The 13771-nt window shown below is 32.1% G+C and overlaps 6 protein-coding genes across 6 annotated transcripts; 4 read left to right on the top strand and 2 right to left on the bottom strand.

Annotated features, from left to right (window-relative positions):
• Positions 1 to 41: 41 nt before the first annotated feature.
• LOC128395172 (probable actin-related protein 2/3 complex subunit 2) lies at positions 42 to 2956 on the top strand. The gene is made up of 4 exons (XM_053355577.1): positions 42 to 199; positions 614 to 1085; positions 1790 to 2127; positions 2294 to 2956. The coding sequence occupies exons 1-4, from the start codon at positions 132 to 134 to the stop codon at positions 2355 to 2357; spliced, it is 942 nt and encodes a 313-aa protein (XP_053211552.1). The 5' UTR covers positions 42 to 131; the 3' UTR covers positions 2358 to 2956.
• Positions 2957 to 3946: 990 nt separating this feature from the next.
• Positions 3947 to 5297, bottom strand: LOC128395178 (protein FAM210B, mitochondrial-like). Its single transcript, XM_053355582.1, has 2 exons — positions 5034 to 5297; positions 3947 to 4871 (listed from the first exon to the last, which is right to left on the bottom strand). The coding sequence occupies exon 2, from the start codon at positions 4789 to 4791 to the stop codon at positions 4063 to 4065; it is 729 nt and encodes a 242-aa protein (XP_053211557.1). The 5' UTR covers positions 4792 to 4871; positions 5034 to 5297; the 3' UTR covers positions 3947 to 4062.
• A 1232-nt stretch (positions 5298 to 6529) lies between these two features.
• LOC128395177 (thiopurine S-methyltransferase-like) lies at positions 6530 to 7856 on the top strand. Its single transcript, XM_053355581.1, has 4 exons — positions 6530 to 6787; positions 6867 to 7139; positions 7241 to 7449; positions 7545 to 7856. The coding sequence occupies exons 1-4, from the start codon at positions 6666 to 6668 to the stop codon at positions 7679 to 7681; spliced, it is 741 nt and encodes a 246-aa protein (XP_053211556.1). The 5' UTR covers positions 6530 to 6665; the 3' UTR covers positions 7682 to 7856.
• LOC128395180 (2-aminoethanethiol dioxygenase-like) lies at positions 7689 to 8877 on the bottom strand. The gene has a single exon (XM_053355585.1). It carries the CDS (start codon positions 8699 to 8701, stop codon positions 8003 to 8005), a length of 699 nt encoding a protein of 232 aa, XP_053211560.1. The 5' UTR covers positions 8702 to 8877; the 3' UTR covers positions 7689 to 8002.
• Positions 8878 to 8884: 7 nt separating this feature from the next.
• LOC128395158 (dynamin-1-like protein) lies at positions 8885 to 11888 on the top strand. Its single transcript, XM_053355557.1, has 3 exons — positions 8885 to 9020; positions 9462 to 10198; positions 10298 to 11888. Exons 2-3 carry the CDS (start codon positions 9526 to 9528, stop codon positions 11812 to 11814), a joined length of 2190 nt encoding a protein of 729 aa, XP_053211532.1. The 5' UTR covers positions 8885 to 9020; positions 9462 to 9525; the 3' UTR covers positions 11815 to 11888.
• Positions 11889 to 12070: 182 nt separating this feature from the next.
• Positions 12071 to 13641, top strand: LOC128395170 (uncharacterized). Its single transcript, XM_053355575.1, has 2 exons — positions 12071 to 12832; positions 12904 to 13641. The coding sequence occupies exons 1-2, from the start codon at positions 12222 to 12224 to the stop codon at positions 13310 to 13312; spliced, it is 1020 nt and encodes a 339-aa protein (XP_053211550.1). The 5' UTR covers positions 12071 to 12221; the 3' UTR covers positions 13313 to 13641.
• The last annotated feature ends 130 nt before the right edge of the window (positions 13642 to 13771 follow it).

Here is a 13771-nt window from a genome sequence, read left to right as displayed (position 1 = left end):
GGGTCGAAAGTCCGGCAATTGGTAATCAAATTTTTCTGATTTGAGTTTTGTTCAGATTTTTAATTGTGTTGATTTATTGTTTACATTTAGTGCTTTATGGTTTATTAATCATTTAATTTTGTTTAATCACAATGATTCTTCTAGAAATTAATAATAAAACAATTGAAGATACATTAAGTTACAAAATTAGTGAAGTTGAGTAAGTATATTTTTTTCCATTTCTTTCTGAGTAACAGAAATTATCCAACATCATTTATCATTGATGATTTTACCTCTTCTCTCCTCATCATTAGCTTATCTTAGGCTGATAATATTCACACCTAAATGATTCATTTAATATTTTTCTTAACTGCTTGTTGATTGTAAGATAATAATTTCAATATTCTTTGGCCTTAAATTATGTCTCTTTAAACAAACTGTTCTCACAATTAACCTCTTTCATTTCTCTGTCTGGCGGTGTCTTTTTTTCTTCTCTCTTTTTTGGTCTTTCTCTCTCTCTCTCTTCTCTCCATCTCTTCCTCTTTTTTTCTGGTTGGGTCTGAGTTTTGATCATCTTCCATGTTTATGTTTGTCTTTTCATTCGTACTTAAATTGTCCATCTTTTTCTTTTCAGATCAAATTCAAAATTAGAGCTGGTTGATGTTACCTTTGCTGATTTTGATGGTGTTATTTTCCACATTTCCAATTTGAAGGATGACAAATATAAAATAAGGGTTAGCATTGCTCTCAAATTTTATAAAGATTTACAAGAACATGGAGCTGATGATTTACTTCAACGAGAATATGGCTCGTTATTGCAATTACCTCCAGAAGAAGGTTACAATGTTACATTGTTATTTGATTTGAAAAATTTACCCGAAAATCACCAGGAATTAGTTAAGAAAGCTGGACTTTTGAAAAGAAACTGTTTCGCCTCAGTTTTTGAGAAATATTTTGAATTTCAAGAGAAAGGTCAAGAAGAAGGCAAACGAGCCGTTATCCATTATAGAGAAGATGAAACCATGTATGTGGAAGCCAAACCTGACAGGGTAACCGTTATTTTCAGCACCGTTTTCAAGGATGAATCGGATGTTATTATTGGAAAGGTATGTTGAGATCTATTCAACAATTAGATAAAAATCAAGTGGATAACAAGTTTATTTCTATTCCAATGATAAGTAAAAATGTACCACCGGCTTTTCTCTGTATTTAATCGTCCATACAGTTAATCTAATTTAGTCATAGATTTTTATGGTTCCCTTAGTTTTCCCTATTTAGTATAAATTAATCTTAACAATCATCAAGCTTAATATTGTCAGAATTGAATACATCAGCTTATTAGATGATTTACTTTCGCCAAATTAGTCGTTTTATTATTTTGAAACAGGAATTGACTTGATTGCCATCGTTGAAGCAACAAAATCAACAAACATATTACCTTGTATGGTTGTGATAGAGTTTTCTAGTATTTCTCTCTCTCTTTCTCTCCAAAGTAACGGGATGTTCTTGATTAACTTTATCTCTCTTTGTTTTTAAATAGGAAATTGGATATCAATGACTCCTCCAATTATATTTCATTTAGAAAATTTTTCTATTAAATATCTCAAATTTAGGTGGAGATGAAAAAGTCTCCATTTCCTTTTTGTTTTATTATGTTTTCTTATTCGAAAACTTTGGCCGTTTCATTGAAAAGAAATTTTCTTCTCACCACTTGATTGTTATCTTTGTTCCATCATCAATACAATTTCATTTCTTTTAACATTATTCTCTCTCTCTCTCTCTCCCTCTCCCTCTCTTGTCACTTCGTTAGGTTTTCATGCAAGAATTCAAAGAAGGGCGTAAAGCGAGTCACACTGCGCCCCATGTTTTATTCAGTCACAAAGAACCACCCATGGAGCTTCAAGACACCGATGCTCTTGCTGGTGATAAAATTGGCTACATTACTTTCGTTCTATTCCCTCGACATACTAGTAAAAAATCTCGAGATAATACAATTAATTTGATACATATTTTCCGTGATTATTTGCATTACCACATCAAATGCTCAAAAGTTTATATACATTCTAGGATGAGAGCTAAAACTTCAGAGTTCCTTAAAATTCTCAATCGAGCTCGGCCTGAACGTCAGACAGAAAAGAAAACTATTACGTAAGTATTTTAATTGCTATTGATTTTTCTCTACCCATTTATTGCAATCATCAATTATTGGGTTTACCCGTGGGAGGAATCTATCTAATAATATAATTTTCTTTTTTCTTCTCTTCCATTTTATCTCTCTCTCTCTCTCTTCTATTCTCATATTACTAATTACCAGAGGAAAAACGTTTGTACCTACACCTTATTATCCTGAAATAACCGGAGCATCTTCAAATAAATGAGATTTTAAGGACTCTTTAAATATTTTTTTTAATTGTGTTGTGAGAGTGACAGTGATTCACGGACAAGCTTACAGAAAGTGTCATATAAGGTGGATTTAATTGTTTCATGAATGATAAACAAAAAAAAGAGATAGAAAACAAAAAAGTTACATATAAATATATTATTTATGCTGAAGCACACACGATCCAGTTAATCAGAGTTTTAAAAAAGTCGTGGTATTGTCACAATCAAGAGTGAAAAATGAAATAATCAAAGGAATATGATAATAGCAAAAAATGATTGATCACTGGCCACATGAATAATTAAGACTCTCGCTTGGATTTACAATATCAACAGAAAACCAATCATCAACCTCATTGAATTTAATGTTAACCAAAATGATTATTATTATTATCCAATCAGTGTATCAACAACTAATCAACACGAATCAATGTTCAACAATCTATTCTCATTCCTTTACAACGATTTAAATCTCTAGATTAAGTGTATTCCAACTGCCCTGGTGTTTATGTGGCTCGAAAAAAAAAACTGAAAATCACTCAATGGCAATAAAGAGAAAGTTGATTACTTCTAATTAAAATACCTTTTAATTACTTTACACCGTTTACCAGTAACTTTCGCAGAGTTATCTATCGGTTTGATTGAGTTCCTATTTGAATTGCTCAACTCGATTGACTACAGAATTTTTCACAATTAGTTCTAATTGAACTTGGATTGAAAGCTGTTTCTTCTCGGACAAGTTTAAGAAAAAAGTAGATTTCCATGTTGTTGAGAATCATCACATTTGCCAATTTAGCGGTAGATGGAATTGATCGGCAAGTAGTAAGATAAATTTGGGTTCGATCATTTTCCAGGTACCAAATTTTGAATATAAATTGCAAGACCCAATGGACCTGCGACTCATTCTAACATGTCCAACCATAGATTGATCTCTCATAGGAATGACAACAATTCAATTTTCGATGGTAATGGGACCTCTCACGCTCTCTCATAGTGGTACTGCTCGAATGATCCTGTCTTCTGATGGTAAAGAATACCATAATCAGCGCTTCGATAACACATTAGCATTTTTCTGGTCCCAAAATTAATCCAGTACTTTGATCGGGTTTCCGGATTCGTTCGTTCATTTCTTCCATAACTTTATCATTTGTCATCATTTTCCAAATAAAGTCTCTCAGTGAATTAGTTTGTTGTGGTGTATCCAATTGAACGTGTTTATCCAATTAGCGAAAGTTGAGGCCATTTTTCTTATTTTCTGACAATCCCGTTAGAAGAAACAACTCGGGAACCAGAACAAGATCTTTGGACATCCGTTTATTGTTTTCGATCCGTTGAGTATTAATAGATCGTGTGAAACGGTTGCTTAGTATCTCAAATTTTGATTGCATATTGAGTGAAGTAATGATTGGCCAGTTTCTCCTTTTGCTATACAGTATTCGGAGTAACTCTCGCCGAGTTATCCACTGATTTAGTCAACTCGATATATGACAGAGTTTCCCAAGTTAGTTTTCATTTCATTTCTCGAAACAACTAGTCAATCACCTGAGTATTGAGACGAAGATAAATAATAAAAAATGCCCAAAATTCATCAACGATTACAAAAAAAATCATATTGCTTAATTTACTTATTGTATTACATTTCGAGTAAGATTTACATAAAAAATAAGGTTACTCAATCTAGAGAATTAAAATTTACCATTAAATTTAATCTACTTTCTTAGCAACTTTACCAACCGTTTTAATTATCCCCTTTGACCTAAGATACCGGACAATTATGGGCACACAAGCGGCGGTAATTGACAATCTAATTAGAGCCATACTTTTGTGAACAGCATAAGCAACCACGAAATTGGTTGAAGTGGACGCGGCATCGGACAAATTTCCCAATTTCTTATCGATTCCAAGCCAAGTGAATATCTGATCCATTGGAAGTGAACTGTTAACCAAAAGATAACAAATTCCAAGAGATGCTAACGAAATTGTCACATGGAAAATAACGGCAGTTAAACCATAATCACGAATTAAGACTTTGAATCGGCCTTTTTTATCCTTTGGATCGACAGGTTGATTAGCATCGATTGTCATTTGACCTTGTTGACTTTTCAAGTCATTTCCATGCTCCTGATTATCACCTGAAGACGATGAATGATTTACTGATGATTGCTCCTTATTTCTTGCTACATTCATGGTGTGAAAGTATCGGTTTGTGGGTGACACCAAATTATAATAGATTGACGATGATAAACCTTGAGATGGTGGACACAATGGATTAATTGATTTAATTGTAGCCTCGGAATTTAATTGTTGAGACGATGAATAGGAAAATGATCCCAGTAATCTTGGTAATTTAGTGTTGCTTTGTTTCACTAGAATTGACTGAAAGCTTAAACAACAACCTGATTTGATTATGTATGTTAACCCAAATCTAATCATTATGATTTAAAATGATTCCAATTGAAGATATTGTGGCTTATCAAATACTAATTAATCTTTTAATCCATTAATCGGTTAATCTGTGATAATACAATTAGAAATAAAAAATAAACATTAAAAATCAGCTGTAAAAACTAATGATGATTATAGAGGTTGAAAGTTAATCACCATCAATATTGTTCATCTCTTTTAAAACAATAACAATTAAGGCGATAATCTTCAATTAATTGATTGACACTTACCTTTAATTAAGTGTATTCAACGTGTAAATCCGATAATCTAATTGTGATTAAATAGAATAATGAAAAAGATTTAGAATTGTAATCAAACACTATAATGTAATTGTAATAGAAAATGAAAAAGAGAAAAGGTAAATTAAAGTGAAACGAATTAATCAGTTAATCAGATTTCCAGAAGAAGATTAACTAATTGAGATTAAGGATAAATAAGAGTTAATTAATTGGATAAAAAGCATCGAAACAATTTAATTAACACAATTGAACTAAAAAAGTAAACAAATTGTTGACAACAACAAGAAAAACAAGTGAGACCATATGATCAGAGGGATAACCAGTTTTTTTTGGTTCGAAAATCAATTTTTCAAAATAACAGAGGAAATTAATTGTCAACAATTAGTTTAATTGAATAAACTGACAATCAATAACCTGTCAAAGTTTAATTGCTACAATATCCGGAGCAATTAAATTGATCCGGCCAAGGTTCGAATTGTTTAATTGTTAGTTGATTGGGTTGGGAGTTATGAAAACAATTGAAAATAACAATTAATTGGACAATTGTAAACGCTTGTCATACAATATAACAATTAACTTTTTAATTAAACAATAAGATAACTCATTTCTCATTTATGATTAAATGGTTAATGTTAAATATCAAGTGGGTCATTGAATCGGTCAGTGGTCCAAAAGATTATTCAACTTTCTTGATTAATGATTAAAGAAAAAAAGTTTTTCCAACAATTTGTTAAACCATAACAAGATAATATTGTTTAGTATAATGGTGACTAAAGTGATTAGATTAACAATCAAGGTAACGAATTGGATTAAAGTTTTTCTGTAGAAATTAAATTATTACAAAATATGATACAAGACAAAGAGGTCGTTTATCATGGTTATCAACAATTAGTTGATTAAATAGTAAATTGTTGGAAAATCATCTTAATGAAAGGATCAAAAGGTTCACGTAGCATAAATTTTTAGACCAAACAATCAAAGTAACGGATTAGTCCAGCTCGAACACCAAGTGGAAAGATAGATCTGATTAGCCTTTTGTATGATCTTTCAATGTGATTAACACGATTATATGTAAATTGTCAGAATTAACTGATAATCAACAATTTGAATTTCGATTATATAAAAAAAAGGAGAGAGAGAGAAAAGTTTGAATATTTTAAAAGGAAAAATGATAAGTTGGACATGAGAACGAGTTAGAAAAAATAAACGCGAATTTTAAAAGTTCAAGGCTGAAAGGATTTTCGATTTGTTTCTTTTCTTGTTTTTAAAATTAACTAATTGTTCCACTTATTTTGTGTTTAATATTCTTTCTTTCCCGACAATTGAGATTATTATCAGCTGATGAATTGTCTCCAGTCTGATGGTGATGATTGTTGAATAATAATCATGTAATATAACGAGTGGAAAATGTTCAGTCGACTCCTCCTTTTGTATAATGGGAGTGCTTGGTTTTTTTGATTCGATATAAAAACCAAAAGTGTTGATCACAATTAGTTAATTGTGTTGACCGAAAGGTAAACCTATTAGAGTCCAGAAAGAAAAAAAAGAAGTAAAAAACTTTAGATTTCCAAAAGTTAACCAATTGTCTTTTCCTTTGTTACTAAAATTGAAGTTAATTCCAAAATGTCCACTCAAGTGATTAACGAAAATTTGGATGATCTTAAAAATGCCGATAATTATACCGGAATGTGGAAAGACCTCTGGTCAGCTCGAGATACTGCTTGGCATTTGACCCATCGAAATCCGTGAGTTTTAATTTTCTTTATATTACCAAGGTGATTTTTGAATGATTATTTATCCTTGTTCTTTGATAATCTCATTTAGAACATTGGTCAAGTACGAACATCTTTTACTCGATGGACGAAAAGGATCTCGTATGCTTTTCCCAATGTGCGGTAAAGTGATCGACATGAAATACTTCTGGGAACAAGGCTACGAAGTCTATGGTGCTGATTGTGCTGCCGAAGCTGCTCAAGATTTTTTCAAAGAACAGCAACTCGAATATACTTGTGAAGATTTAGATGAGAAATCTCGTCTCTACTCGGTGGCCGATAAACGTCTCAATATTGTCCAAACAAACTTCTTGACCCTCGATAAGTAAGATTTCTTAGTTTTCTTTTTGTGATCTTCTCTTTTGATTTGATTCCATGATAATAATTGAATTCTCATCTACAACTTGCTGGAATCTATCAAAATAGTCCATTGATCAATAATACTATCGAATGTGTTTGGGATCGTGGTGCATTTGGAACTATCACCGAAGAAGAGCAAAAACTTTACATCCAAACAATGAAACGACTTTTGGCTCCAAACTTCCGTTATCTTCTATTGGTAACTGAATTTGACGATAAATTGTGGACTGGAGTTCCATTCAGTCAACCAGAGGAAAAGGTTCGCCAATATTTTGGTAAGTTAATATTTCGTATCCATTGAGAAAGAATCCAAATTTTTAATGGGTGATTAACTTTTCCTTCTCCATTTATGTGTCTCTTTCTCTCTCAGGTGATTTCTGTGAAATTGAAAAGCTCGACAGCAAAATTCCCGATCATGTTGGTCTCTATCAAAAGCACATGCAAACACCTCTTGAAGTAAAGGAAACAACTTATCTCCTCAAACCAAAGCAAAGAGGTCAAGCCTAAAGATGAATCAATTGACCAGTAATCGATCCATGGGATAAGTTATAATTCCTATGATGGGAGAAATAAACGATTTTCACCAAAGAAAAGGTTGACATTTGATGTAAACAATTAGTAGAAAACTAGATTGAAATTCACTAATTTGACAATTAAAATATATTCACACCATAGAAATTTACATTTTCGTATTGAATTGAGTTTTTTTAGTCACTAGTTACTCTCACGTTAGTATTAATAACAATCGATTCGGTGCATAATCATAGTCTTTTACAAAAGGTTATCTATGAACTTTTTTGTTTCTATCAATCGAATCGTACCCTTTATTCATAATCTAACCGGTGGTCCTGAATATGGAATTGTATCACACCAATAGGAGCTCGGAGAGTCGATTTGAAGAAGCCAAGTAACGTTGACATTTAGCTTGGGGTCAAAAGCGGTTCCAAGAACAGTATAAAAGTGACAATCTCGTTCGCCATCTTGGTAAGGTGGTGAAAGAATATCAACAAAAGCGGATAATCCTTCAATCGAGGTAATCTCATGGATATTATTCTCATTGGGATAAAGTAAACACGATTCATTTGATTGGGTAACTATTTTCTCTCCGGTCATCACAGTCGGTATAAGAAGATGCCTTTGTCTCCAAGATACTTTTGATGTAATTTCTTTAGGGGTGGTTGAAATTTCCTTAACAGACAATTGAGTGAATGATTTAATCTTAATAGCACCACGAATCACTTTAATTAAACCATACATATCAGGATGATCATGAAGAGGTATTTTTTTACCCTCACGAATACCAAATATTGATATTGAATGAAAATCATCTTCACAAATATCAACATGAACTGTTGGTCCTTTAAGGCCACAATTTTTTTGATCTTCTAACAGGTCACCTTTAAAATCAACATCACGGGCAGTTAAATTTGAGGCCAAATTTCTTAATCTATTGAGCGATTCTTCATTTACCTGCTTGGAAAACGTTTGTTGAGCCAATCGAGCCAAATTTTGTATCAACGAAGTCATGATGATTGTCACTTGTGCTACAACATATAACACAGATTCTATAAAGAGAACATACAACCTAATTAAGATAAATAAGATTATTCTTTTCTCAAAATAAAATTAACAAACAAATTAAATCAATTGTAATGAGTACGAAGTGAAAGGAAATCAAATCAAAACAAAATCAATTGCTGGAAACAAGAGGCGTGGGGTTACCATGGGCAACGATCAACCAAATTTTTCTGTTTTTTTTTTGATCGATTCAATTTTTGTTTCCTTTGCTTCACTTAATGTATTCACTTTTAATTAATTAATCACTGAACTTAATTTGTATTTAGACGTGAGTATTAGTGTATTTCTAGTGGAATGGTGTTAATTTGTTGGAATCTCATCCAGTTTAGACAATAGAATAACTTGAAGATTGATTTTCTCTTTTTAGAAAAAGGAAAAAAGAATAGAGAGAAAGAAAGAAGAGAGAGAGAAAAGAGAAAGAAACTCTTTCATTCCCTCTCTTTTCTGATTCTTTTCCTCTTTCTAATTCTCTGTCTTTGTGTTTTATCCTTATTTTTCTTTCTCAAGATCATGTTTTCATGTTAATAACCTTCTTTTAATCCTCATGTTGGATTAATTGTTCAATTTTTGAGTTGCTTCTTATTTCCCATCAGTGTTTCTAATCCTATTGTCTACATTTTCACCTGGACCAATGATTACTCTCTGATTTGTGTGTCTCCATTTTCGTATATTTATCAATTGGTTTTTTTTTGTTTCTTCTATTTTTCAGTTTAATTGGTGTTGATTGATTTTAATTCACCTGGTGTATTAGCAAATTACTTAGCTGATGGAATATGGAAGCTTTAATTCCTGTGATTAATAAACTACAAGATGTTTTCAATACAATTGGAAGTGATACAATCCAATTACCACAAATTGTTGTTGTTGGTAATCAATCCTCTGGTAAATCGTCTGTCATTGAATCATTGGTAGGCAAAGATTTTCTTCCTCGTGGTCCAGGAATTGTTACCCGACGACCATTGATCCTTCAATTGACCAATGTTCCTTTGGATGATAAAGTACAAAGATCGGTTGAGGAGGGAACCTTAGGTCTTGAAGAATGGGCCAGATTTTTACACACCAAAAATCGAGTGTATTCCAATTTTGATGAGGTTAGGATTGAAATAGAAGCTGAAACTGATCGAATGTCTGGTTCCAATAAGGGAATTTGTCCTGAGCCGATTAACCTGAAGATTTATTCTCCTCGAGTGGTTAATTTAACACTTGTTGATTTACCTGGTATAACCAAAGTTCCAGTTGGTGATCAACCTGCCGACATTGAAATGCAAATCAAAGAGCTACTGTCCAAATACATTGCAAATCCAAATTCAATTATACTTGCAGTTACTGCTGCAAATACAGATTTTGCCACTTCCGAAGCTCTCAAATTTGCTCGGGATGTTGACCCAGACGGAAGAAGGACTTTAGCGGTGATCACTAAGCTTGATCTTATGGACGCTGGAACAGGTATTTTGTCTCTTTCATAATTTCTCGGTTAATTGAAGCGTTTATTTCATTTCTATTTACCTTTTCTTTTTATCTATAATCTTTTTCTCTATTAAATAGATGCTGTTGATGTTCTTATGGGTCGAGTCATTCCGGTTAAATTAGGAATCATCGGTGTTGTAAATCGTAGTCAAGCTGATATATTGTCGAAAAAATCAATTGAAGAGGCTTTGAAAGATGAGCAACTTTTCTTACAGAAAAAGTATCCCACTCTAGCTACTCGAAATGGAACTGCTTATCTTGCCAAAACTCTGAACAGATTATTGATGCATCATATTCGTGATTGTCTACCTGATCTGAAGACTCGGGTCTCAGTGATGATTTCACAATTCCAAACTCTTTTAAATTCATATGGTGATGCGGTTGTCGACCAAGGGCAAACTCTTTTACAAATTATTACACGTTTTGCTTCAGCTTATTGCTCAGCGATTGAAGGTACTGCAAGAGATATTGAAACATCTAAATTGTCTGGAGGTGCTCGTATTTGTTATGTTTTCCATGAAGTATTCAGTAAACGTCTTGATGCTGTTGATCCTCTTGAAGGATTAACCTATCGAGACATATTAACAGCCATTCAAAATGCTACTGGACCTCGACCAGCTCTTTTCGTGCCCGAGGTTAGTTTTGATCTACTTGTGAAAAGACAAATTCGCCGTCTCGAGGAACCAAGTTTAAAATGCGTTGATTTGGTTCACGAAGAAATGGTTGCAATTATTCAACATTGTGACTTTGAAATTCAACAAGAATTGCTTCGATTTCCTAAACTCCATGAAAAAATAATCGACGTTGTCACACAGCTTTTAAGACGTCGATTACCACCGACCAACTCAATGGTCCACAATTTAGTATTCGTAGAATTGGCTTACATTAACACAAGACACCCTGATTTCCATGAAGCTCAATTGATTGGAACTCTAATGAAAAATGCAGAAATTGATCAGAAGAAAAAATATTCACCAAGTAATGCAATTCTATCCTCAGAAGATGGATCAGCTGTTGGTAGTTCCAGTGAATTAGTTAAAACGAAACCAGGATCATCGTTATCACTTAAACTTGATGCGAACACCATTTGGTCAGTTTCAAATAAAAAAGCTCCCACTGGACAATTAGAAGCGGGTGATAATATGAATGATCTAGACAGATTAGGTGATTCAAGTGGACCCAGTAGTTTACCCAATTCGGCTGTTCCAATTTATAGAAAGTCTCAAAATCATCAACTTACTAAACCAGTTAACCTTTTACCCGATGTACCAGCAAGCAGGGAAGTTAAATTAACATCCAAAGAGCAAAGGGATTGTACAGTTATTGAGAAATTAATTAGATCTTATTTTTTAATTGTTCGTAAAAACATTCAAGACTCGGTACCAAAGGCAATCATGTATTTCCTTGTTAATTTTGTTAAAGATAATTTACAATCCGAATTGGTAACTCATCTTTACAAGAAGGAAGATTTTGATGATCTACTTTCAGAATCTGAACATATTGCCGTTCGTCGTAGAGAAGCAACCGAAATGTTAAAAGCATTACAAAAGGCTAACATGATAATTAGTGAAATTAGAGAAACACATATTTGGTAAATTGTTGTTAATCAAATTACAAATTGAAAGCCCAATTGACAAAACAAAAACATAAACACACAAACAAACAAACACAACACCAACAACATAGAGAAACAATTAATCAATTAAACAATACACACTCGATCCAAATTTAACTCTCTTACTATTAAATATAATTACTCATGAAATAAATAAAATTAAAAAGTTCCAGTGATCTAAAAACTACAATTAGTGAACAATTAATATTCATCATCGATTTTTGAACGAACCGCTTCAATCTTATTTTCTCAATTTCGTCTCGTTGTCATGACAACAAGTGAACATGTGTTACTATTGATGCTTTGAGTTTCTATTGTTTTTATCTGTTTGTTAGTTAATTTAATTGTTAATTGTGCTCTTGATTGTTGTTAATTTATTTTGTTAAAATGGCGAAGAAAAAGAATGTTGATTTTCAGAAAACTAAATTAAAAGTTGGTAAATCAATTCCCAAGCGAGCTAATGAAACATCAACACAATTTAAGTCAAAAAGGATTATCATTAAAGACCAAAGTGTAATTAGTGATTCTAATCAAATGGTTGTTTTATCAAGAAGTTTAACTGCTAACAAACAGTTTAAATTACTTTGTTTGAATAAAATTTATACTGGTTATCTGGAGAATTATATTGTTGATGGTGAATCTATTAATACGTTGGCACGTCTTATAATTGATGGTGAAGAGCAAGTTAGACAGTCAACAATTAGATGTCTCAAAAAAGCAATCACCAAAATGATTAATGATAATCAAGATGTTACTCCTTTTATTACAATACTGTTAACTTATGTTAAATGTGGTTTAACTCATATTGATCCTGGATTAATTGACGATGCTCGAGATATGTTAACTTACATCATCGATAAATGTGATGCTAATTGTCATCATCAATTAATGTTAACTTTCTTACCAAGATTAACACTTGATGGTCAAGTTTCTGCACAAGATTTTGAATTAACCGAGAAAATAATCAAAGTAATTAAGAATCCTGTTCAACCAATAATGTAAGTAATTCCTACTTGGGAATAAATTGTCTCCACAACAATTTTATTAACAATTTTCTCTCTTTTATTAGAATTCACAACCATGAGACGATTAACTGGAACTCGAAAGAAAACTTCTATGATCTAAGTAAATTAACCACAATTAAACCAAAATTTCACATAAATTTGAGTTTCCAATTGAACGCTGAAGAGGATATTCATGGTACTTTCATCGATCGTGTAACTAAACTCGTTGCTAAGGAATTAAATGACCTTGACAGGAGGAAAACACCACAATTGCGAATCAATCGTAAAGAAGCTCGAAAACTAATCGCATCAATTAAAATGGCCGATTTATTAGGATTAAAATGGAAACACTTACAAGATAAATTAAAATCGATCATAATTACCGACGAAACCATCGACATTAAATCAGTGAAAAAAGCACAAACAGAATCCAACAAGTTGATTAATTCACTTTCAAATCTGTTGAAACTTTAAATCACACAACTTTTCAAGCAACACACAATTAACATGTCTGAAAAAAAAGGGAAACAATTAAAAATATAACAATTAAACTTGTTGATTGTTAGAATAATTATATTTTTAAATTGTAATCAAATAAAAAAAACCAAACTAAACACAAAAAGAAAAGGTCAAGATAAAGATACAAGATTATAATTATGATTAGGAACCAATCAACTCAAGTTGATTATCTCCAAAATAAGATAATCACAATCAAAGGAAAACAATCCTCTTGAAAGCTGAATGTTGTCCATTGTTTTATATTCACTTTAATTGTTAACCTTAAATTTTATATTCCACTGGAAGTATAACTATAATTGTGTCCATTCAGTTGATTCATTAGTGATTTGTTTTCCAATTCAATCTAATCAACACCAACGAAACTTTAATCAATGGGCTGTGTGCTTGGTAGACATACAATTAACTCTAATCTAG

This window comes from Panonychus citri, unplaced genomic scaffold (genome assembly GCF_014898815.1).
Source record: "Panonychus citri isolate SS breed McGregor unplaced genomic scaffold, ASM1489881v1 Contig00141, whole genome shotgun sequence".
NCBI classification, from domain to species: domain Eukaryota; kingdom Metazoa; phylum Arthropoda; class Arachnida; order Trombidiformes; family Tetranychidae; genus Panonychus; species Panonychus citri.
The sequence above is the reverse complement of the archived record's forward strand: the minus strand, read 5'-3'. Positions and strand labels throughout refer to the sequence as shown.